This window comes from Bombina bombina, chromosome 2 (genome assembly GCF_027579735.1).
Source record: "Bombina bombina isolate aBomBom1 chromosome 2, aBomBom1.pri, whole genome shotgun sequence".
Lineage (NCBI taxonomy): Eukaryota > Metazoa > Chordata > Amphibia > Anura > Bombinatoridae > Bombina > Bombina bombina.
In genome coordinates, this window is record NC_069500.1 from 1,022,655,096 (window position 1) to 1,022,680,178 (window position 25,083).

Genomic DNA, 25,083 nt, shown 5'->3' on the forward strand with positions numbered 1-25,083 from the left:
AAAGTTTGTTCAAGAGAAGTGATTTGGTCACATGATATAGCTGCCATTTTGAAATGTGCGAAAATCTTTAAACATCTTCTTTTCCGAAACCGCTAAGTGCAATAAAGCGCAATTTTGCACATGTACTCTTTGCGAGGTCATCTACCAAGATTGTTAAAACTGCAAATTTTCCTTAATAAACATCGCCGCTATGAGCAATTCGCCTTTTTATCGTTGTTTAATTGCGTAACTTTGCACTTTATGCATTATATTTACACTATTTAACTATATTACAGTGCAGCAGACACATGATTGCACACAGTTATGACCCCTAAAGGCAATATTGCAGTTAAAAATCGCACTGCGCAGTCGCCTTCGTGAAATAAAACATTTGCAAATTTTCATGAAACTTCTGCAAATTGTAGAGGTCTATAGTGAGCATTAGTATGTGCAATTTGAAAGCCATACATTGCATAGCTTGGCGGCCATTTTATTTCGAATGCGCTGTTTTTAAAAACTACAAAAATCTTCTTCTCCGAAACCGCTTATGGCACAGACTTGAAATTTTGTTTATAGAGTTATCTTATGACTAACATTCAGATTTGTTCCAGAGAAGTTGATACGTCATGTTGTTTGGCAGCCATTTTGAATTGTTCAAAAATGCATAACGATATTTTTAAATTAATAATAAAACAAAAACCGTTTTACCAAAATGCTTTATTTTTGCCATGCTTATTGACATCTATGATGACAACTTTTGTGCATAATATGGAGACTGTATATCATATATTCTGGCAGCCATTTAGTTTTTTGCGAAAATTTCAAAAATCTATTTTCTCTGCAACCACTTATGTTAGAACTGTGAAACTTTATGTATAACCTTATACTGTGACATACAGTTATATCTGTTCATGTTGAAAGTATTGGTCACATGGTATGGCCGCCATCTTGAATAGCGCAAAAACTTCGAAAATGTGTTTTCTTTGCAACCGCTTATGTTAAAGCTTTGAAATTTGCTGTATAACCATATAATGTGACCTAGATTTACATCTGTTCATTCTGAAAGTATTGGTCATATAGTGTGGCAGCCATCTTTAAAAACGCAATAATTTAAAAAATGTGTTTTCTTTCCAACTGTTTATCTTAGAACTGCAAAAACGTGCTTTATAGCTATTTTTGTGACTTAGCTGCTTGTATGCCATTGCATAGGCAATGCGCTTGGCCACCTCTATTGCTGCTTGCAGCTATATTATTATTTGTTATTGCTTGTACTATTATTATTATTTTTCCGCCGTTTTTTTCAAATGCTTATAATAACCACAGCATAACTCAAAAACTCATGAAACTTGGCACAGTGCTAGAGAACTATGCTGTGCATAATCCTGTGCAAAATAAATCTCATAGGTCATGTGACCTAGCAGCCATATTGCTTTTGCGACAAATTTCGACAAACACTTAAAAATCTTCTTCTCCGGAACCGCTTATGTTACAGCTGTGAAACTTGCTGTGTATACTGCTGTACTGACCTAGAATAAAGTTTGTTCAACATAAGTGATTTAGTCACATGATCTAGCTGCCATTTTGAAATGTACGAAAATCTTTAAACATCTTCTTCTCTGCAACCGCTAAGTGCAATGAAGTGCAATTTTGCACATGTGCTCCTTGCAAGGTCCTCTACCAAGTTTGTTCAGATTGCAATTTTTTCTTAATCAACATGGCTGCTATGAGCCATTCACCTTTTTATCGCTGTTTCATTACGTAAATTTGCACTTTATGCATTATGTTTACACTATTTAACTATATTACAGTGTAGCAGACACATGAGTACACATAGTCATGATCCCTAAAGGCAATATTGCAGTAAAAATTTGCACTGCGCAGTCGCCTTCGTGAAATAAAACATTTCCAAATTTTCATAAAACTTCTGCAAATTGTAGAGGTCTATAGTGAGCATTAGTATGTGCAATTTGAAAGCCATACAATGTATAGGTTAGCGGCCATTTTGTTTTGTATGCGCTGTTTTTAAAAACTACAAAAATCTTATTCTCAAAAACCGCTTATGGCACAGACTTGAAATTTTGTTTATAGAGTCATCTTATGACTAATATTCAGATTTGTTCAAGAGACGTTGATAGGTCATGTGGTTTGGCAGCCATTTTGAATTGTTCAAAAACGCTTAACAATATTTTTAAATTAATAATAAAACAAAAACCATTTTACAAAAATGCTTTATTTTTGCCATATATATTGATATCTATGGAGAGAACTATTGTGCATAATATGGAGGCTGTATATCATATGATTAGGCAGCCATTTTGTTTTGCGCAAAAATTTTGAAAATCTATTTTCTCTGCAATCGCTTATGTTAGAACTGTGAAACTTGCTGTGTAACCTTATATTGTGACCTGGAGTCACAGTTGTTCATGTTGAAGGTATTGGTCACAAGCTGTGGCAGCCATATTGGTTTACGCAATAAATTCGAAATCGTGTTTTCTTTGCAACCGCTTATGTTAAATCTGTGAAATTAGCTGTATAACCATATATTTTGACCTAGAGTTACATCTGCTCATGTTGAAAGTACTGGTCATATGGTGGGGCAGCCATCTTGAAAAACGCAAGCATTTCGAAAATGATTTTTTTTCCAGCAGCTTATTTTAGAAATGTAAAAACTTGCTTTATAGCATTATATTGTGAATTAGCTGCTTCTATGCCATTGCAAAGGCTATGCGCTTGGCCACCTCTATTGCTGCTTGCAGCTATATTTAGGTGGCCAAGCACTATAGTGCTGGACACCTATTGTTTTTGCTCAGATTATTATTATTATTTTTATTATTATTATTATTATTATTATTATTATTATTATTATTTTTCCGCCGTTTTTTTCAAATGCTTATAATAACAACAGCATAACTCAAAAATTCATGAAACTTGGCACAGTGCTAGAGATCTATGCTGTACATAATCCTATGCAATATAAATCTCAAAGGTCATGTGATCTAGCAGCCATATTGTTTTTTGCGACAAATTTTGACAAACGCTTGAAAATCTTCTTCTCTGGAACCGCTTATGTTACAGTTGTGAAACTTGCTGTGTGTGCTGCTGTACTGACCTAGAATAAAGTTTGTTCAAGAGAAGTGATTTGGTCACATGATTTAGCTGCCATTTTGAAATGTGCGAAAATCTTTAAACATCTTCTTCTCTGAAACCGCTAAGTGCAATGAAGCGCAATTTTGCACATATACTCTTTGCGAGGTCATCTACCAAGATTGTTAAAACTGCAAATTTTCCATAATCAACATGGCTGCTATGAGCGATTCGCCTTTTTATTGCTGTTTAATTGCGTAAATTTGCACTTTATGCATTATATTTACACTATTTAACTATATTACAGTGCAGCAGACACATGATTACACATAGTCATGACTCCTAAAGGCAATAGTGCAGTAAAAATTCGCACTGCGCAGTCGCCTTCGTGAAATAAAACATTTGCAAATTTTCATAAAACTTCTGCAAATTGTAGAGGTCTATAGTGAGCATTAGTATGTGCAATTTGAAAGCCATACAATGCATAGCTTGGCGGCCATTTTGTTTTGTATGCGCTGTTTTTAAAAACTACAAAACTCTTCTTCTCCTAAACTGCTTAAGGCACAGACTTGAAATTTTGTTTACAGAGTTATCTTATGACTAACATTCAGATTTTTTCAAGAGAAGTTGGTAGGTCATGTGGTTTGGCAGCCATTTTGAATTGTTCAAAAATGCTTAACGATATTTTTAAATTAATAATAAAACGAAAACCGTTTTACAAAAATGCTTTATTTTTGCCATGTTTATTGACATCTATGGTAAGAACTATTGTGCATAATATGGAGGATGTATATCATATGATTAGGCAGCCATTTTGTTTTGCGCAAAAATTTTGAAAATCTATTTTCTCTGCAACCGCTTATGTTAGAACTGTGAAACTAGCTAAGTAACCTTATATTGTGACCTAGAATAACAGTTGTTCATGTTAAAGGAATTAGTCACAAGCTGTGGCAGCCATATTGGTTTACGCAAATATTTCAAAAATGTGTTTCCTTTGCAACCGCTTATGTTAAAGCTGTGAAATTTGCTTTAAAACAATATCTTGTGACCTAGAGTTACATCTGATCGTGATAAATGTATTGGTCATATGGCAGGGCAGCCATCTTGCAAAACGCAAAATTTTCGAAAATTTGTTTTTTTTCCAACTGCGAATGTAAGAATTTTAAAAATTTCTATAAAGCTTTATATTGTGACTTAGCTGCTTGTATGCCATTGCAAAGTCGATGTGCATGGCCACCTCTATCGCTGCTTGCAGCTATATTATTATTTGTTATTGCTTGAATTATTAAAATTATTTTTCCGCCGTTTTTTTCAAATGCTTATAATAACCACAGCATAACTCAAAAACTCATGAAACTTGGCACAGTGCTAGAGATCTATGCTGTGCATAATCCTATGCAACATAAATCTCATAGGTCATGTGATCAAGCAGCCATATTGCTTTTTGCCTCAAATTTTGACAAACACTTAAAAATCTTCTTCTCTGGAACCGCTTATGTTACAGTTGTGAAACTTGCTGTGTGTATTGCTGTACTGACCTAGAATAAAGTTTGTTCAAGAAAAGTGATTTAGTCACATGATCTAGCTGCCATTTTGAAATGTGCAAAAATCTTTAAACATCTTCTTCTCTGAAACCACTAAGTGCATTGAAGCTCAATTTTGCACATGTGCTCCTTGCAAGGTCCTCTACCAAGATTGTTCAAACTGCGAATTTTCCATAATCAACATGGCCGCTATGAGCCATTCGCCTTTTTATCGTTGTTTAATTGCGTAAATTTGCACATTATGCATTAGGTTTACACTATTTAACTATATTACAGTGTAACAGACACATGATTACACATAGTCATGACCCCTAAAGGCAATATTGCAGTCAAAATTCGCACTGCGCAGTCGCCTTCGTGAAATAAAACATTTGCAAATTTTCATGAAACTTCTGCAAATTGTAGAGGTCTATAGTGAGCATTAGTATGTGCAATTTGAAAGCCATACATTGCATAGCTTGGCGGCCATTTTGTTTCATATGCGCTGTTTTTAAAAACTACAAAAATCTTCTTCTCCGAAACCGCTTATGGGACAGACTTGAAATTTTGTTTATAGAGTTATCTTATGACTAACATTCAGATTTGTTCAAGAGAAGTTGATAGGTCATGTGGTTTAGCAGCCATTTTCAATTGTTCAAAAATGCTTAACGATATTTTTAAATTAATATTAAAACAAAAATTGTTTTACAAAAATGCTTTATTTTTGCCATGTGTATTGACATCTATGGTGAGAACTATTGTGCACAATATGGAGGCTGTATATCATATGATTTGGCAGCCATTTTGTTTTATGCAAAAATTTCAAAAAATCTATTTTCTCTGCAAACGCTTATGTTAGAACTGTGAAACTTGTTTTTGTAGCCTGATATTGTGACTTAGAGTCACAGTTGCTCATGTTGCAAAAACTGGTCACAATCTATGGCAGCCATATTGGTTTATGAGAAAATTTCGAAAATGTGTTTTCTTTGCAACCGCTTAAGTTAAAGCTGTGAAATTTACTATATAGCTATATATTGTGACTTAGCAGCTTGTATGCCATTGCAAAGGTGATGCGCTTGGCCACCTCTATTGCTGCTTGCAGCTATATTATTATTTGTTATTGCTTGTATTATTAAAATTATTTTTCCGCCGTCTTTTTCAAATGCTTATAATAACCACAGCATAACTCAAAAACTCATGAAACTTGGCACAGTTCTAGAGATCTATGCTGTGCATAATCCTATGCAACAAAAATCCCATAGGTCATGTGATCTAGCCGCCATATTGCTTTTTGCGACAAATTTTGACAAACGCTTGAAAATCTTCTTCTCCGGAACAGCTTATGTTACAGCTGTGAAACTTGCTGTGTGTACTGCTGTACTGAACTAGAATAAAGTTTGTTCAAGAGAAGTGATTTAGTCACATGATCTAGCTGCCATTTTTAAATGTGCGAAAATATTTAAACATCTTCTTCTCTGCAACCGCTAAGTGCAATGAAGCGCAATTTTGCACATGCACTCTTTGCAAGGTCATCTACCAAGATTGTTAAAACTGAAAATCTTCCATAATCAACATGGCTGCTATGAGCCATTCGCCTTTTTATCGTTGTTTAATTGCGTACATTTGCACTTTATGCATTATATTTGCACTATTTAACTATATTACAGTGCAGCAGACACCTGATTACAAATAGTCATGACCCCTAAATGCAATATTGCAGTCAAAATTTGCACGGCGCAGTCGCCTTCGTGAAATTAAACATTTGCAAATTTTCATGAAACTTCTGCAAATTGTAGAGGTCTATGGTAAGCATTAGTATGTGCAATTTGAAAGCCATACATTGCATCGCTTGGCGTCCATTTTGTTTCATATGAGCTGTTTTTAAAAACTACAAAAATCTTCTTTTCCGAAACCGCTTATGGGACAGACTTCAAATTTGGTTTACAGAGTTATCTTATGACTAACATTCAGATTTGTTCAAGAGAAGTTGATAGGTCATGTGGTTTGGCAGCCATTTTGAATTGTTCAAAAACGCTTAACGGTATTTTTAAATTAATAATAAAACAAAAACCGTTTTATAAAAATGCTTTATTATTGCCATGCTTATTGACTACTATGGTGAGCACTATTGTGGGTAATATGAAGGCTGTATAACTTTTGATCGGGCAGCCATCTTGGTTTACGCGAAAATATTGAAAGTCTATTTTCTCTGCAAACGCTTATGTTAGAACTGTAAAACTTGCTTTGTAACCTTATATTGTGACCTAGAGTCACAGTTGTTCATGTTGAAGGATTTAGTGACAAGCTATGGCAGCCATATTGGTTTACGCGAAAATTTCGAAAATATGTTTTCTTTGCAACCGCTTATGTTAAAACTGTGAAATTTGCTATATAGCTTTATATTGTGACTTAGCAGCTTGTATGCCATTGCAAAGGCGATGCGCTTGGCCACCTCTATTGCTGCTTGCAGCTATATTATTATTTGTTATTGCTTGTATTATTAAAATTATTTTTCCGCCGTTTTTTTCAAATGCTTATAATAACCACAGCATAACTCAAAAACTCATGAAACTTGGCACAATGCTACAGATCTATGCTGTGCATAATCCTATGCTACATAAATCTTATAGGTCATGTGATCTAGCAGCCATATTGCTTTTTGCGACAAATTTCGGTAACCGCTAGAAAATCTTCTTCTCCAGAACCGCTTATGTTACAGCTGTGAAACTTGCTGTGTGTACTGATGTACTGACCTAGAATAATGTTTGTTCAAGAGAAGAGATTTAGTCACATGATCTAGCTGCCATTTTGAAATATGCAAAACATTTTAAACATCTTCTTCTCTGCAACTGCTAAGTGCAATGAAGCGCAATTTTGCAAATGTGCTCTTTGCAAGATTCTCTACCAAGTTTGTTCAAACTGTGAATTTTCCATAATCAACATGGCTGCTATGAGACATTTGCCTTTTTATCGCTGTTTAATTGCATAAATTTGCACCTTATGCATTATGTTTACACTATTTAACTATATTACAGTGTAGCAGACACATAAGTTCACATATTCATGATCCCTAAAGGCAATATTGCAGTAAAAATTCGCACTGCGCAGTCGCCTTCGTGAAATAAATCATTTGCAAATTTTCATAAAACTTCTGCAAATTGTAGAGGTCTATAGTGAGCACTAGTATGTACAATTCGAAAGCCATACAATGCATAGCTTGGCGGCCATTTTGTTTCGTATGCACTGTTTTTAAAAACTATAAAAATCTTCTTCTCCGAAACCGCTTATGGCACAGACTTGAAATTTTGTTTACAGAGTTATCTTATGACTAACATTCAAATTTGTTCAAGAGAAGTTGATAGGTCATGTGGTTTGGCAGCCATTTTTAATTGTTCAAAAATGCTTAACGATATTTTAAAATTAATAATAAAACAAAAACCGTTTTACAAAAATGCTTTATTTTTGCCATGTTTATTGACATCTATGGTGACAATTATTGTGCATAATATGGAAGCTGTATATCATATGATCTAGCAGCCATTTTGTTTTATGCAAATATTTCGAAAATCTATTTTCTCTGCAACTGCTTATGCTAGAACTGTGAAACTTGCTGTATAACCTTATATTGTAACCTAGAGTCACAGTTGTTCATGTTGAAGGAATTGGTCACAAGCTTTGGCAGCCATATTGGTTTACGCGAAAAATTCGAAAATGTGTTTTCTTTCCAACCGCTTATGTTAAAGCTGTGAAATTTGCTGTGTAACCATATATTGTCACCTAGAGTTACATCTGATCGTGATGAAAGTATTGGTCATATGGTGGGGCAGCCATCTTGAAAAATGCAAAAATTTTGAAAATGTTTTTTCTTTCCAACTGCTAATGTTAGAATTGTAAAAACTTCTATAAAGCTTTATGTTGTGACTTAGCTGCTTTTATGCCATTGCAATGTCGATGCGCATGGCCACCTCTATTGCTGCTTGCAGCTATATTGTTATTTGTTATTGCTTGTATCATTAAAATTATTTTTCCGCCGTTTTTTTCAAATGCTTATAATAACCACAGCATAACTCAAAAACTCATGAAACTTGGCACAATGCTAAAGATCTATGCTGTGCATAATCCTATGCAAAATAAATCTCATAGGTCATGTGATTAGGCAGCCATATTGTTTTTTGCGACAAATTTTAACAAATGCTTGAAAATCTTCTTCTCCAGAACCGCTTATGTTACAGTTGTGAAACTTGCTGTGTGTACTGCTGTACTGACCTAGAATAAAGTTTGTTCAACAAAAGTGATTTAGTCACATGATCTAGCTGCCATTTTGAAATGTGCGAAAATCTTTAAACATCATCTTCTTTGAAACTGCTAAGTGCAATGAAGCACCATTTTGCACATGTGCTCCTTGTAAGGTCTTCTACCAAGTTTATTCAAACTGTGAATTTTCCATAATCAACATGGCTGCTATAAGCGATTCGCCTTTTTATCGCTGTTTAATTGCGTAAATTTGCACTTTATGCATTATGTTTACACTATTTAACTATATTACAGTGTAGCAGACACATGAGTACACATAGTCATGACCCCTAAAGGCAATATTGCAGTAAAAATTCGCACTGCGCAGTCGCCTTCGTGAAATAAAACATTTGCAAATTTTCATAAAACTTCTGCAAATTGTAGAGGTCTATAGTGAGCATTAGTGTGTACAATTTGAAAGCCATACATTGCATAGCTTGGTGGCCATTTTGTTTCGTATGCGCTGTTTTTAAAAACTATAAAAATCTTCTTCTCCGAAACCGCTCAACGCACACACTTGAAATTTTGTTTACAGAGTTATCTTATGACTAACATTCAGATTTGTTCAAGAGAAGTTGATAGGTCATGTGGTTTGGCAGCCATTTTGAAATGTTCAAAAACGCTTAACGATATTTTTAAATCAATAATAAAACAAATACCGTTTTACAAAAATGCTTTATTTTTGTCATTATTATTGACATATATGGTGAGAATTATTGTGCATAATATGGAGGCTGTATATCATGTGATCTGGCAGCCATTTTGTTTTATGCGAAAATTTCACAAATCTATTTTCTCTGCAACTGCTTATTTTAGAACTGTGAAACTAGCTGTATAACCTTATATTGTGACCTAAAGTCACATTTGTTCATGTTGAAGGAATTGGTCACAGGCTATGGCAGCCATATTGGTTTACGCGAAAATTTCGAAAATGTGATTTCTTTGCAATTTCTTATGTTAAAGCTCTGAAATTTGCTGTGTAGCTATATATTGTATGCTTTGCAAAGGTGATGCGCATGGCCACCCCTATCGCTGCTTGCAGCTATATTATTATTTGTTATTGCTTGTATTAATAAAATTATTTTTCCGCCGTTTTTTTCAAATGCTTATAATAACCACAGCATAACTCAAAAACTCATGAAATTTGGCACAATGCTAGAGATCTATGCTGTACATAATCCTATGCAACATAAATCTTATAGGTCATGTGATCTAGCAGCCATATTGCTTTTTGCGACAAATTTCGACAACCGCTTGAAAATCTTCTTCTCCAGAACCACTTATGTTACAGCTGTGAAACTTGCTGTGTGTACTGCTGTACTGACCTAGAATAAAGTTTGTTCAAGAGAAGTGATTTAGTCACATGACCTAGCTGCCATTTTGAATTGTGCGAACATTTTTAAACATCTTCTTCTCTGCAACCACTAAGTGCAATGAAGCGCAATTTTGCACATGTGCTCCTTGCAAGGTCCTCTACCAAGTTTGTTCAAACTGCGAATTTTCCATAATCAACATGGCTGCTATGAGCCATTCGCATTTTAATCGCTGTTTAATTGCGTAAATTTGCACTTTATGCATTATGTTTACACTATTTAACTATATTACAGTGTAGCAGACACATGAGTACACATAGTCATGACCCCTAAAGGCAATATTGCAGTAAAAACTTGCACTGCGCAGTCGCCTTTGTGAAATAAAACATTTGCAAATTTTCATAAAACTTCAGCAAATTGTAGAGTTCTATAGTGAGCATTAGTATGTGCAATTTGAAAGTCATACAATGCATAGCTTGGCGGCCATTTTATTTTGTATGCGCTGTTTTTAAAAACTACAAAAATCTTCTTCTCCGAAACCGCTTATGGCACAGACTTGAAATTTTGTTTACAGATTTATCTTATGACTAACATTCAGATTTGTTCAACAGAAGTTGATATGTCATGTGGTTTGGCAGCCATTTTGAATTGTTCAAAAACGCTTAACGATATTTTTGAATTAATAATAAAACAAAAAACGTTTTACAAAAATGCTTTATTTTTGCCATGTTCATTGAGATCTATGGTGACAATTATTGTGCATAATATGAAGGCTGTCTATCATAAGATCTGGCAGCCATTTTGTTTTATGCGAATATTTCGAAAATCTATTTTCTCTGCAACTGCTTATGTTAGAACTGTGAAACTTGCTATATAACCTTATATTGTGACCTAGAGTCACAGTTGTTCATGTTGAAGGAATTGGTCACAAGATGTGGCAGCCATATTAGTTTACGCGAAAATTTCGAAAATGTGTTTTCTTTCCAACCGCTTATGTTAAAGCTGTGAAATTTGCTGTATAACCATATATTGTCACCTAGAGCTACATCTGATCTTGATGAAAGTATTGGTCATATAGTGGGACAGCCATCTTGAAAAACGCAAAAATTTCGAAAACGTGTTATCTTTGCAACTGCTAATGTTAGAATTGTAAAAACTTCTATAAAGCTTTATATTGTGACTTAGCTGCTTGTATGTCATTGCAATGTCGATGCGCATGGCCACCTCTATCGCTGCTTGCAGCTATATTATTATTTGTTATTGCTTGTACTATTATTATTATTTTTCCGCCGTTTTTTTCAAATGCTTATAATAACCACAGCATAACTCAAAAACTCATGAAACTTGGCACAGTGCTATAGATTTATCCTGTGCATAATCCTGTTCAAAATAAATATCATAGGTCATGTGATCTAGCAGCCATATTGTTTTTTGCGACAAATTTTGACAAACGCTTGAAAATCTTCTTCTTCGGAACCGCTTATGTTACAGTTGTGAAACTTGCTGTGTGTACTGCTGTACTAAACTAGAATAAAGTTTGTTCAAGAGAAGTGATTTAGTCACATGATCTAACTGCCATTTTGAAAAGTGCGAAAATCTTTAAACATCTTCTTCTCTGAAACCGCTAAGTGCAATAAAGCGCAATTTTGCAGATGTACTCTTTGCGAGGTCATCTACCAAGATTGTTCAAACTGCGAATTTTCAATAATCAACATGGCCGCTATCAGCCATTCGACTTTTTATCGCTGTTTAATTGCGTAAATTTGCACTTTATGCATTATGTTTGCACTATTTAACTATATTACAGTGTAGCAGACACATGATTACAAATAGTCATGACCCCTAAAGGCAATATTGCAGTCAAAATTTGCATTGCGCAGTCGCCTTCGTGAAATAAAATATTTGCAAATTTTCATGAAACTTCTGCAAATTGTAGAGGTCTATAGTGACCATTAGTATGTGCAATTTGAAAGCCATATAATGCACAGCTTGGCAGCCATTTTGTTTCGTATGCGCTGTTTTTAAAAGCTACAAAAATCTTCTTCTCCGAAACCGCTTATGGCACAGACTTGAAATTTTGTTCATAGAGTTATCTTATGACTAACCTTCAGATTTGTTCAAGAGAACATGATAGCTCATGTGTTTTGGCAGCCATTTTGAATTGTTCAAAAACGCTTAACAATATTTTTAAATTAAGAATAAAACAAAAACCGTTTTACAAAAATGCTTTATGTTTGCCATGTTTATTGAGATCTATGGTGAGAACTATTGTGCATAATATGGAGGCTATATATCATATGATCTGGCAGCCATTTTGTTTTATGCGAAAATTTCAAAAATCTATTTTCTCTGCAAACGCTTATGCTAGAACTGTGAAACTTGCTGTGTAACCTTATATTGTGACCTAGAGTCACAGTTGTTCATGTTGAAGGAATTGGTCACAAGCTATGGCAGCCATATTGGTTTACACCAAAATTTCGAAAATGTGTTTTCTTTTTAACTGCTTATGTTAAACCTGTGAAATTTGGTTTATAGCTATATATTGTGACTTAGCAGCTTGTATGCCATTACAAAGGCGATGCGCTTGGCCACCTCTATTGCTGCTTGCAGCTATATTATTATTTGTTATTGCTTGTATTATTAAAATTATTTTTCCGCTGTTTTTTTTCAAATAGTTATAATAACCACAGCATAACTTAAAAACTCATGAAACTTGGCACAGTGCTAGAGATCTATGCTGTGCATAATCCTATGCAAAATAAATCTCATAGGTCATGTGATCTAGCAGCCATATTGTTTTTTGTGTCAAATTTCGACAAACGCTTGAAAATCTTCTTCTCCGGAACCGCTTACGTTACAGTTGTGAAACTTGCTATGTGCATTGCTGTACTGACCTAGAATAAAGTTTGTTCAAGAGAAGTTATTTAGTCACATGATCTAGCTGCCATTTTGAAAAGTGCGAAAATCTTTAAACATCTTCTTCTCTAAAACCGCTAAGTGCAATGAAGCGCAATTTTGCACATGTGCTCTTTGCATGGTCGTCTACCAAGATTGTTCAAACTGTGGATTTTCCATAATCAACATGGCCGCTATGAGCCATTCACCTTTTTATCGCTGTTAAATTGCGTAAATTTGCACTTTATGCTTTATGTTTACACTATTTAACTATATTACAGTGTATAGACACATGATTACACATAGTCATGACCCCTAAAGGCAATATTGCAGTAAAAATTTGCACTGCGCAGTCGCCTTCGTGAAATAAAACATTTGCAAATTTTCATAAAATTTCTGCAAATTGTAGAGGTCTATAGTGAGCATTAGTATGTGCAATTTGAAAGCCATACAATGCATAGCTTGGCAGCAATTTTGTTTCGTATGCGCGATTTTTAAAAACTACAAAAATCTTCTTCTCCGAAACCGCTTATGGCACAGACTTGAAATTTTGTTTACAGATTTATCTTATGACTAACATTCAGATTTGTTCAAGAGAAGTTGATATGTCATGTGGTTTGGCAGCCATTCTGAATTGTTCAAAACCGCTTAACGATATTTTTAAATTAATAATAAAACAAAAACCGTTTTACAAAAATGCTTTATTTTTGCCATGTTTATTGAGATCTATGGTGGCAATTATTGTGCATAATATGGAGGCTGTATATCATAAGATCTGGCAGCCATTTTGTTTTATGCAAATATTTCGAAAACCTATTTTATCTGCAACTGCTTATGTTAGAACTGTGAAACTTGCTATATAACCTTATATTGTGACCTAGAGTCACAGTTATTCATGTTGAAGGAATTGGTCACAAGCTGTGGCAGCCATATTGGTTTACGAGAAAATTTCGAAAATGTGTTTTCTTTCCAACCGCTTACGTTAAAGCTGTGAAATTTGCTGTATAACCATATATTGTCACCTAGAGTTACATCTGATCGTGATGAAAGTATTAATCATATGGTGGGGCAGCCATCTTGAAAAACGCAAAAATTTTGAAAATGTGTTTTCTTTCCAACTGCTAATGTTAGAATTGTAAGAACTTCTATAAAGCTTTATATTGTGACTTAGCTGCTTGTATGTCATTGCAATGTTGATGCGCATGGCCACCTCTATCGCTGCTTGCAGCTATATTTTTACTTGTTTCAAGTTACATTTCTTATCTGGGTTCTAAAGTTCAACAACATGAATGCAAACCTATGCATTTTAGAAGGAAACATTCAAAATTCAGTAATGCAATTAACACTGTGCCACACAACAAACTAATTAATAAACTGTGTTGTATTGGTCTAAATTAAAAACATGTGAAGTAGGTAGAATGCTGTCTTTCCAATTTATTTTTAGAATCAAATTTGCTTTGTTCTCTTGGTATATTTTTTGTTGAAAGCTAAACCTAGGTAGGCTCATATGCTAATTTCTAAGCCCTTGAAGGCTACCTCTTATATCAGTACATTCTGACAGTTTTTGACAACAATACAGTGCTAGTTCATGTTGGCCATATAGATAACATTGTGCTCATTCCCGTGGCGTTATTTATGAGTCAGCACTGATTGACTAAAATGCAAGTGTATCAAAAGAACTGAAATAAGGGGGCAGTCTGCAGAGGATTAAATACATGGTTATCACAGAGGTAAAACATGTATCAATATAACCGTATTGGTTATGCAAAACTGGGGAATGGGTAATAAAAGAATTATCTATCTTTTTAAACAATAACAATTCTGGAGTAAACTGTTCCTTTAAGCAGGGACTTTGCAACATGCCTCTGTCTTATCCTTCCACATAGCAGCTCCCAGACAAGCAAAGATGCTCTCCCTTCAAGCAAGTAGTGCACAGAAATGACATCACTACTAGATAAAAAAATAATAGACACAAAAATTGTGCAGTTTTAAATACACTTTTGCTTTTATTTACTGCATATGGTCTATAAGCCTCTACCAGGCTCTACCAAGGAACTGACATAATTGCCTCACATAATGAAGATTACATTTTAAAACACAGAAACACATTTTAATTATAATTTTTTTTATCTTATTTTTAACTTTAAGCAAAGATATTTAAAAAGTGTGATTTGATCAATATATTAACTAATAATAAAAACATGTTTAATAACTTATGAACTGAGCAAAATATGCTGTTAAAAAAAAAAGAAGATCAAAGTGAGTTTTTTAAGAAGATTGGTAAACTTGAAAAGCCCAAAAATCCTGTGAAAAGCTGTTTAAAACGTGTTAGATGAATTGGCATGTTGTTGTTGAGTTGTCCCCATACAAGGTATGGGGTGTGAACACACCCAAATGCATTTGAAAATGGGTTATTGTATTACATCTTATTCAAACAAATTGTAATGGTTTTCAATCTGAAATCCCAGCAACAAGCTGTTTGAGGCACTTTATATAGCATACCTCCCAACATTTCAAAATTCAAAAGAGGGACCCCCCCCCCCCCCCCCCCGCGGCAAAAAATTGAAAGGGGCAGGGCTTAAGAAAATCAAAAGTAATATAAATAAAATTCTAAAGTCATATCTTTTAATACTCTTAGGCAGCAAATCAAACACAAGCTCAAACCACTGGTATAGCTATGTGAGCTCTGTATTTAATTAACCTTTGCAGAGACAGTGCTAAATATTTTTATCTTAATTGGACATTTAATAAAAGATTCTTTAAAACTGCTCTCTGCATTCCCCATTAATATTCTAGATTCTGGCCTTTAAAGTTAGCAAAAATGCACAGTAACACACTACATAGCATACACTTACACATGCAGATACACACACACTACATAGCTTACACTTATACATACAGATACACACTATACAGCATACACCTATACATTCAGATACACACACACACTTATACAAACATATACACACACATTGCACAGCATACACTTATACATGCAGATACACACACACTTATACATACAGATACACACATACACTTATACATACAGATACACGCACACACACTACACAGCATACACTTATACATGCAGATACACACACACACACTACATAGCATACACTTATACATGCAGATACACACTTATACATACAGATACACAGACTACATAGCTTACACTTATACATGCAGATACACACACACACACTACATTGCATACACTTACACATGCAGACACACACTACATATCATACACTTATACAGGCAGACACACACACACTACATAGCATACACTTATACATACAGATACACACACTACATAGTATACACTTATAAATGCAGATATGCACACTTCATAGCTTACATTTATACATGCAGACACACACACACTACATAGCCTGCACTTATACATACAGATACACACCTTACACTTATACATGCAGATACACACACACACTTATACATACAGATACACACACACATACTACACAGCATACACTTATACATGCAGATACACACACTTCATAGCTTACATTAATACATGCAGACACACACACTACATAGCCTACACTTATACATGCAGATACACACACATACACACTTATAGATACAGATAGACACACACTGCATCATATATGGGTTGAGGCTGCAACTGTTCATTACCCTGGTGTTAGCACTGCTCATCGTATAAAACTGAAGGCATGCAAGAATTATCACCAGGGGTTAGACGTCATCTCTACCAGGGGTTAGATGTCACCATTACCTGAGATCAGAGGGTATACAGCCTTCTTACTCCTACTTAACCCACACACCATTCATTTTCCACAAGGCATTCAACCCTGGGAGAGAAAAGTCAGCTGCTTCTGAGTATGGGCCCAATAGAATTTTTTTTTTTTTAAATGCATGGGGCAATGCGGGACAGATGGCTAGAAACTCAGGACAGCCCCCTAAAATCGGGACTGTCCCGCGAAAATCGGGACAGTTGGGAGGTATGATATAGGAACTTTGATAGAGTGGTTTGGGTGCCACAGTTAGTTGAGTTATACCCACCTGCATGTATACTGTAATTTCCTGTAAAAGTTCTCACTACTTTATTACAGCCTGCCCCTGATATAGTTGCTGTGTGCATGTGCTTTCTCACATGTTGCATATCACCACCATCATTTGGAGCATGTGCAAATGTAAGTTGCATATACTATGCATGTGCTGTGTGCTATAAACATTTATAGTGAATCAGTCAACACTATTGTTTCAAACATGTTTCAGATTGAGAATACAATTTTTCAATTTACTTCTATTATCTAATTTGCTTCATACTCTTGGTATATTTTGTTGAAGAAAGAGCAATGCACATGGGTGAGCCAATAACATGATGCATATATGTACAGCCACCAATCAGCAGCTCCTGAGCCTTCTAAGGCATGCCTTTCAACAAAGGATACCAAGAGAACAGAACATGAAAGAAAAAAATGGGCTTCTTGTCCATTTAAAAGAACATTTTTGGAAGTGAAAATATACAAAATGCTTCTAATCAAATTCAAAAAGCACTGCCGTGCCTTTCAAGTTTGCCTTTATATCTAACACTTTTTTACATCAAATATTTTCAACACATTTAGCTGCTGCTCTAATCTGCACAACACAAAAACCTACAAAGTCGCACTGAAAGTAATGTTGCACAGATTTTCTATTTCTGTGCTGTATTAGTGTTACATAATCAGATTACCTGATAGCGTGATGGCTGGTTAAGAATGCTGTTAAAACTCCGAGACTCAAAAACCCTTGCACTAGATTGAGAGAAGAGATTCAACTGCAAGAAAATGACAAGAGGAGAAACATAATTTTATCTGAAACAGTGTATAATGTATACATTATAATTAGAGTTGCCAGGTGTCCTATATTAAACTGCACAGTCCAGTATTTTAGCAAGTCATCCAGTAAAGTCTTCACAAAAAATACTGGACACGTAAATGTCCATTTGTTTAAAGTTCTGAGTGTTAGCTAAATGTTCAAAGCCTCATGTCTAAATGCATTACATATATGGAGCAGTAGGAAGTGAAGGGCAATCAAGGGGGTTATTGACAGATTGTCCAGGATTTTTGTGGAGGATAAGCTGATAACACTAATTATAATACAGCAAGGAACAAAGAATAGCAACACCACCAATGCTTTATCATTTCAAGGAGACTTTAATTTAGCCAGACTGCAAATCAACAAAGTTTCGGACCCATGTCCTTCATCATGTCTGATTATACCTGAACTGACATCACCTTTAAAGTCCCACCCCTCATGAATACATGAATCCCACATACATATATACGTATACCTATATACTTCCACCTAGTGGACAAGTGCATTCTATACCTTTTTAGTCCTATAGCTTTAAGTTCACAAATATATTTTACAAATGAAAATAAAAATATTATACAGGAGAACAGTATATTCATCTATAACAGACAATTTCCATTTTCACAAAATATATACAAAAATATCGACCAATCAAACTCTTTATTCATCCCCCCCTGGAGTAAAAGTCCAAAGTTAATAAATTCCAAAATGCCTCTCTTTTTCAAAGGATTTTACCCTGATTGCCTTCCAATTGAGGTAAACTGCATAGTCAGTATTACAAATATGGTATCCCCTTATCCCATATTTCTTACCTACTCTAGGGTGAGTGAATGTAGAACCCGTAATCAAACTATTACAGTTCAAACAGTTAAGATAAGGCAACCAACCCATATTCTTTTTTCCAATAAAACTTTGAACTAGAGATTTAGACGGGCCAATATCCGCCCGTATCAAATCATCTTGCAGGTTCCCCCTTTATATGCAGACATAGGTTAATCCTTAAATTAATGTACTTCCGGATTACATGTATGTAATATATGCCAATGCCGGTACAAAATCTTTTGTATTTGTTTACTCCAGGGGGAATATTGACTAACAGAAACCAATCTGGGAGATTGACTAACAGAAACCAATCTGGGAGATTCTATCAGCCAATCGGAATTAAGGTAGGAAAAATCCTATTGGCTGATGCAATCAATAGAAGCCAATAGAATGCAAGGTCAATCCGATTGGCTGATTGGCCCCATTATATTTTCAGATCATGCAGTAATTTCTCTCCCACATAGCCTATTAAATGTATTAACCCCTAATCTGCCGCCGCCACTATAATAAAGTTATTAACCCCTAAACCTAAGTCTAACCCTAACACCCCCCTAACTTAAATATTATTTTAATAAATCAAAATAATATTACTATTATTAACTAAATTATTCCTATTTAAAACTAAATACTTACCTATAAAATAAACCCTAAGATAGCTACAATATAATTAATAATTACATTGTAGCTATTTTAGGATTTATTTTTATTTTACAGGCAAGTTTGTATTTATTTTAACTAGGTACAATAGCTATTAAATAGTTAATAACTATTTCATAGCTACCTAGTTAAAATAACTACAAATTTACCTGTAAAATAAATCCTAACCTAAGTTAAAATTACACCTAACACTACACTAGCATTAAATAAATTAAATTAATTAACTACAATTACCTAAAATTAAATACAAATAAATAAAATAAACTATAGTACAACCCCCCCCCCCCACTAAATTACAGAAAATAAAACATAATTACAAGAAGTTTAAACTAATTACACCTAATCTAAGCCCCCTAAGAAAATAAAAAAGCCCCTCAAAATAATAAAATTCCCTACCCTATACTAAATTACATTGCCCCAAAGTAATCAGCTCTTTTACCTGTAAAAAAAGAAATACAACCCCCCAACATTAAAACCCACCACCCACACACCCAACCTTACTCTAAAACCCACCAAATCCCCCCTTAAAAAAAACCTAGCACTAACCCCTTGAAGACCACCCTACCTTGAGCCATCTGCACCCAGCCGGGCAGAAGTCTTCATCCGATCTGGGCAGAAGAGGTCCTCCAGCCGGGCAGAAGTCTTCATCCAAGCGGCATTTTCTATCTTCTTCCATCTGACGAGGAGAAGCTCCATCTTGAAGACATCCGACGCGGAGCATCCTTCCTGGCCGACGACTAACCAACGAATGAAGGTTCCTTTAAATGACATCATCCAAGATGGCGTCCCTTCAATTCTGATTGGCTGATAGAATTCTATCAGCCAATCGGAATTAAGGTAGGAAAAATCCTATTGGCTGATGCAATCAGCCAATCGGATTGACCTTGCATTCTATTGGCTTCTATTGATTGCATCAGCCAATAGGATTTTTCCTACCTTAATTCCGATTGGCTGATAGAATTCTATCAGCCAATCAGAATTGAAGGGACACCATCTTGGATGACGTCATTTAAAGGAACCTTCATTCGTTGGTTAGTCGTCGGCCAGGAAGGATGCTCCGTGTCGGATGTCTTCAAGATGGAGCTTCTCCTCGTCAGATGGAAGAAGATAGAAAATGCCGCTTGGATGAAGACTTCTGCCCGGCTGGAGGACCTCTTCTGCCCAGATCGCATGAAGACTTCTGCCCGGCTGGGTGCAGATGGCTCAAGGTAGGGTGGTCTTCAAGGGGTTAGTGCTAGGTTTTTTTTAAGGGGGGATTTGGGGGGGTTTAGAGTAAGGTTGGGTGTGTGGGTGGTGGGTTTTAATGTTGGGGGTTGTATTTCTTTTTTTACAGGTAAAAGAGCTGATTACTTTGGGGCAATGTAATTTAGTATAGGGTAGGGAATTTTATTATTTTGAGGGGCTTTTTTATTTTCTTAGGGGGCTTAGATTAGGTGTAATTAGTTTAAACTTCTTGTAATTATGTTTTATTTTCTGTAATTTAGTGGGGGGGGTTGTACTATAGTTTATTTTATTTATTTGTATTTAATTTTAGGTAATTGTAGTTAATTAATTTAATTTATTTAATGCTAGTGTAGTGTTAGGTGTAATTTTAACTTAGGTTAGGATTTATTTTACAGGTAAATTTGTAGTTATTTTAACTAGGTAGCTATGAAATAGTTATTAACTATTTAATAGCTATTGTACCTAGTTAAAATAAATACAAACTTGCCTGTAAAATAAAAATAAATCCTAAAATAGCTACAATGTAATTATTAATTATATTGTAGCTATCTTAGGGTTTATTTTATAGGTAAGTATTTAGTTTTAAATAGGAATAATTTAGTTAATAATATTAATATTATTTTGATTTATTTAAATAATATTTAAGTTAGGGGGGTGTTAGGGTTAGACTTAGGTTTAGGGGTTAATAACTTTATTATAGTGGCGGCGGCAGATTAGGGGTTAATACATTTAATAGGCTATGTGGGAGAGAAATTACTGCATGATCTGAAAATATAATGGGGCCAAATTATCAAGCTCCGAATAGAGCTTGATGCCCCTTGTTTCGAAACAGAAGTTATGAAGCAGCGGTCTAAAGACCGCTGCTCCATAACTTGTCTGCCTGCTCTGAGGTGGCGGACAGAAATCATCCCGATCGAATACGATCGGGTTGATTTACACACCCTGCTAGCGGCCGAATCTGTAGGGAGCGGTATTGCACAAGCAGTTCTGGTGAACTGCTTGTGCAATGATAAATGCCAACATCTTATTATGTCCGTTCGCACTTTGATAAATATGCCCCAATATCTTTTATCTCAGTGATAATCTCTGTTCCCAGTAAGGACTCATTAACTAAAAACATATCTATTCTGGAGAAAACTTTAAAGGATTTAGCCTCAGAAGTAAAGGCTCTTGTATCTGGATTTTGAAGTCTCCAGATGTCTTTGAAGATGAGACTTTTAGCAAATTTGTCTAACAATTTAGCTTCCCTATTATATCTGTTCTTATTTTTGTTACTTAGTCTATCTACCAAAGGTTTAAAAGTTGAATTGAAATCCCCGCCAAGAATCAGTTTAGCATCAACATAATTAATTAATTTTGAGAAAATATTCTCCCAAAATTCGGGACGAATCTCATTAGGGGCGTTGAAGTTATGTAAAATGTAATACATGCCATGTACTTTAAGTTCTATAATTACAAATCTACTGTCTTTATCTGTCAGTTGTGATATCATTTCATATTCTAAGTTTTTATTGAACAGATAAGCAACCCCTCTGGTTTAATGCTTTCAATAAAATGTTTAGCCTCTTCAACTGTACTTATCATTACGACTTTAGAGGTAGGATAGATTGCCAATTTAGCTGGCAAAATAAGGGAGGTTTTAATTCCCATATTTATAAGGTGAGTGCAATAGGGGGCCATTTCGCGTCTTTTGCCCATAGTTTCAGCCGAATAGTCTTGAAAGATCAAAATAGAGTGTTCATTAATCTGGAAAGAGGCTGCTTTGCGATAGTGCTGGAGCATTTTAATTTTTATCATGATAGATCTTTTGGGTGTTACTGCCATTCCCCTATTCCCCTAAATAATTTCTTAAGTGATACTTTTCTCAAAAACAAATAAACATGCTTGATTACATCAAACTTGTCTATACTGTTAGTAGGGTCAAAACTTAAGCCCTTCTGCAATATTGAGATATGGGCTGGTGACAATTCCCTACTAGACAAATGAATAATTAGTAGTCTTTCTTCCTCTGTCCCCTCCCTCGTCCCCTGCGTGTTTGGGTTCTCTGTGGTCTGGGGTGAATGGCAGCTCTTAGTTTTCTTTCTGCCCCTTCTTGTATGACTAAAGGAATGGGGATAGCAGATAAGAAAGTAAGACCCTATAATAAAGCTTAGTTTTAACATGTATGTGTGCATATAACAGGTTAAACGCTAAGGACCAGATTACAAGTAACAAATTAGCACAGCCGTAGTAGCGCACATATTACAAGTTTAAAGTAAACTGTAAGCCCGTGAGCAAAAAACCTCAGGCGTGCTAGCTTTAGGACATCCTCAACTGTACTAACGCTTTCTCCCCATAGACTTATGTGGGGTGCACTAAAGAAATACCTAGTTATTGCTTGTGTGCTAACCGGACACTACGCTTGATCAACTGAGCTAAAGCCGAAGGTGTGTTAGGAATACTTCACATTCCTATGTTCTTCACTAGAAGAAAATGCTCTTTATATATATATATATATATATATATATATATATATATATATATATATACACACACAATTATTATTTGTTTTTAATAAATATATATACATATATATATGTGTGTGATCATATACAAATAGATAGAGAGATAATAGATAGATATTGTAAATACAGATATAAATATATTTAAAAATAAAAAGAACATTTTTTTCTAAGTGAAGAACATAGGAATTTCAAGTATATCTATTCAAAACACATTAAAACATATTAAAAAAAAAAATTGCATATTTCTAAGCATTTGACCGGAAAGGCCTCCAATGTATGTATGTATGTATATATATATATATATATATATATATATATATATATATATATTGCAGAAGTTAGTTGTGTCTTGGGGTCAGAAAGTCTCCAAAAATACAATACAATGCCACCTACATCACCACAAGTTGTTTGGAAGGGTTTCAGGAAAAAAGCCTCTACTCTCATCCATTACTGGAACTTCAAATGGGATCGGGTTCTATGGTCAGATGAAACCAAAATAAAGCTTTTTGGCAATAAACACCAGAGGTGGGTTTGGCGCACACAGAGAGGTAAGCATATGGAAAAGTACCTCATGTCCACAGTTAAATATGGTGGTGGCTCTTTAATGTTTTGGGGCTGTTTTTCTACCAGAGGACCTGAACATTTTGTTAGGATACATGGCATCATGGACTCTATTTAATATCAACAGATATTAAATGAACACCTGACTGTCTCTGTCAGAAAGCTTAAAATTGTTTACTGTCCACAAAATCAAGGTCCTGCCATGGCAATCCAAGTCCCCTGACTTGAACCCCATAGAAAACTTGTGGGGTGAACTGAAGAGGAAAGTCCACCAGTGTCGACGTTGAAATTTGAAGGATCTTGAGAGATTCTGTATGGAGGAATGATCTCAGATCTCTTGCCTATGTATTCATAAAAATATTGGTGTATGTTGGAGCGACATTGGAACCCATAGCAGTACCCTGTAGTTGCAGATAGTATTGGTCCCTGGGGATTTTATCAACAAGGTGCAAGGTCTGACACTTGATGAAAACAAAGGTATCTTATATAGCCTGGACGTTACTAGTCTGTATACGTCGATTACCCATGAGGCAGGCTTAGGTGCTGTAGGCAGATGCCTGAGAAAAAGTACAAATATAAGTAAAGAGCAATGGGAATATATTTTACAACTTTTATCTATAGCATTAAGATGCAATTATTTTTTGTTTCAGGACCAATACTATCTGCAACTACAGGGTACTGCTATGGGTTCCAATAACGCTCCAACATACGCCAATATTTTTAAGAATACATATGAGGAATATTTTATATATAATCATCCACTTTTCCTTCTATATGGCGCCACCTGGTGGCGGTATATAGATGATATTTTTTTCATATGGTTTTGCGACATTGGAACCCTGGAAAATTTTGTAAAAGATCTCAATATTATCACACAACATATAAAATTCAAATTGAATATTAGTGAAGAGAAGATAGACTTTTTGGATACTACGGTATACAAACAGGACAATGTGTTGGCTGTGGATCTATACAAGAAGGAGCTGGATTGTAATAATTTGTTGCATTTCTCCAGTGCACATCCACCTACTCTTATGAAAGGTTTGCCCAAGAGTCAACTATTGAGGGTGAGACGGATTGTCTCAGATGAGAATAAGATCAAACAAAGACTCTCTGAAATGGACGAACAATTCATACAGAGGGGGTATCCTGCTGACCTCATAAAGAGGGAGATACAGGCTACATTAGAGATCCCTAGGGCTTCTCTATTGGAAGAGAGGGTTAAAATGAATAAACCGCCAAGAATTATTTTTGTAAATGGGTACTCCCCTTGGAGTGGGCATGTACAAAAAATTCTACGTAAGCATTGGCATGTGCTAGGGATCACTAATCCTGAAATAAGTGAATTTAAAAATCCTCCAATGGCAGCATACAGGAGAGGTAAAA

General features: G+C 35.1%; 1 protein-coding gene across 1 annotated transcript in view; it reads right to left on the bottom strand.

Annotated features, from left to right (window-relative positions):
- TRPC3 (transient receptor potential cation channel subfamily C member 3) overlaps nucleotides 1-25,083 on the bottom strand; it is a 612,367-nt gene that overhangs the window by 33,891 nt on the left and 553,393 nt on the right. The window contains exon 11 of the mRNA XM_053703612.1: nucleotides 17,808-17,891. Within this exon, the coding sequence (XP_053559587.1) occupies nucleotides 17,808-17,891 (84 nt within the window). The remainder of the gene's footprint in view (nucleotides 1-17,807; nucleotides 17,892-25,083) is intronic.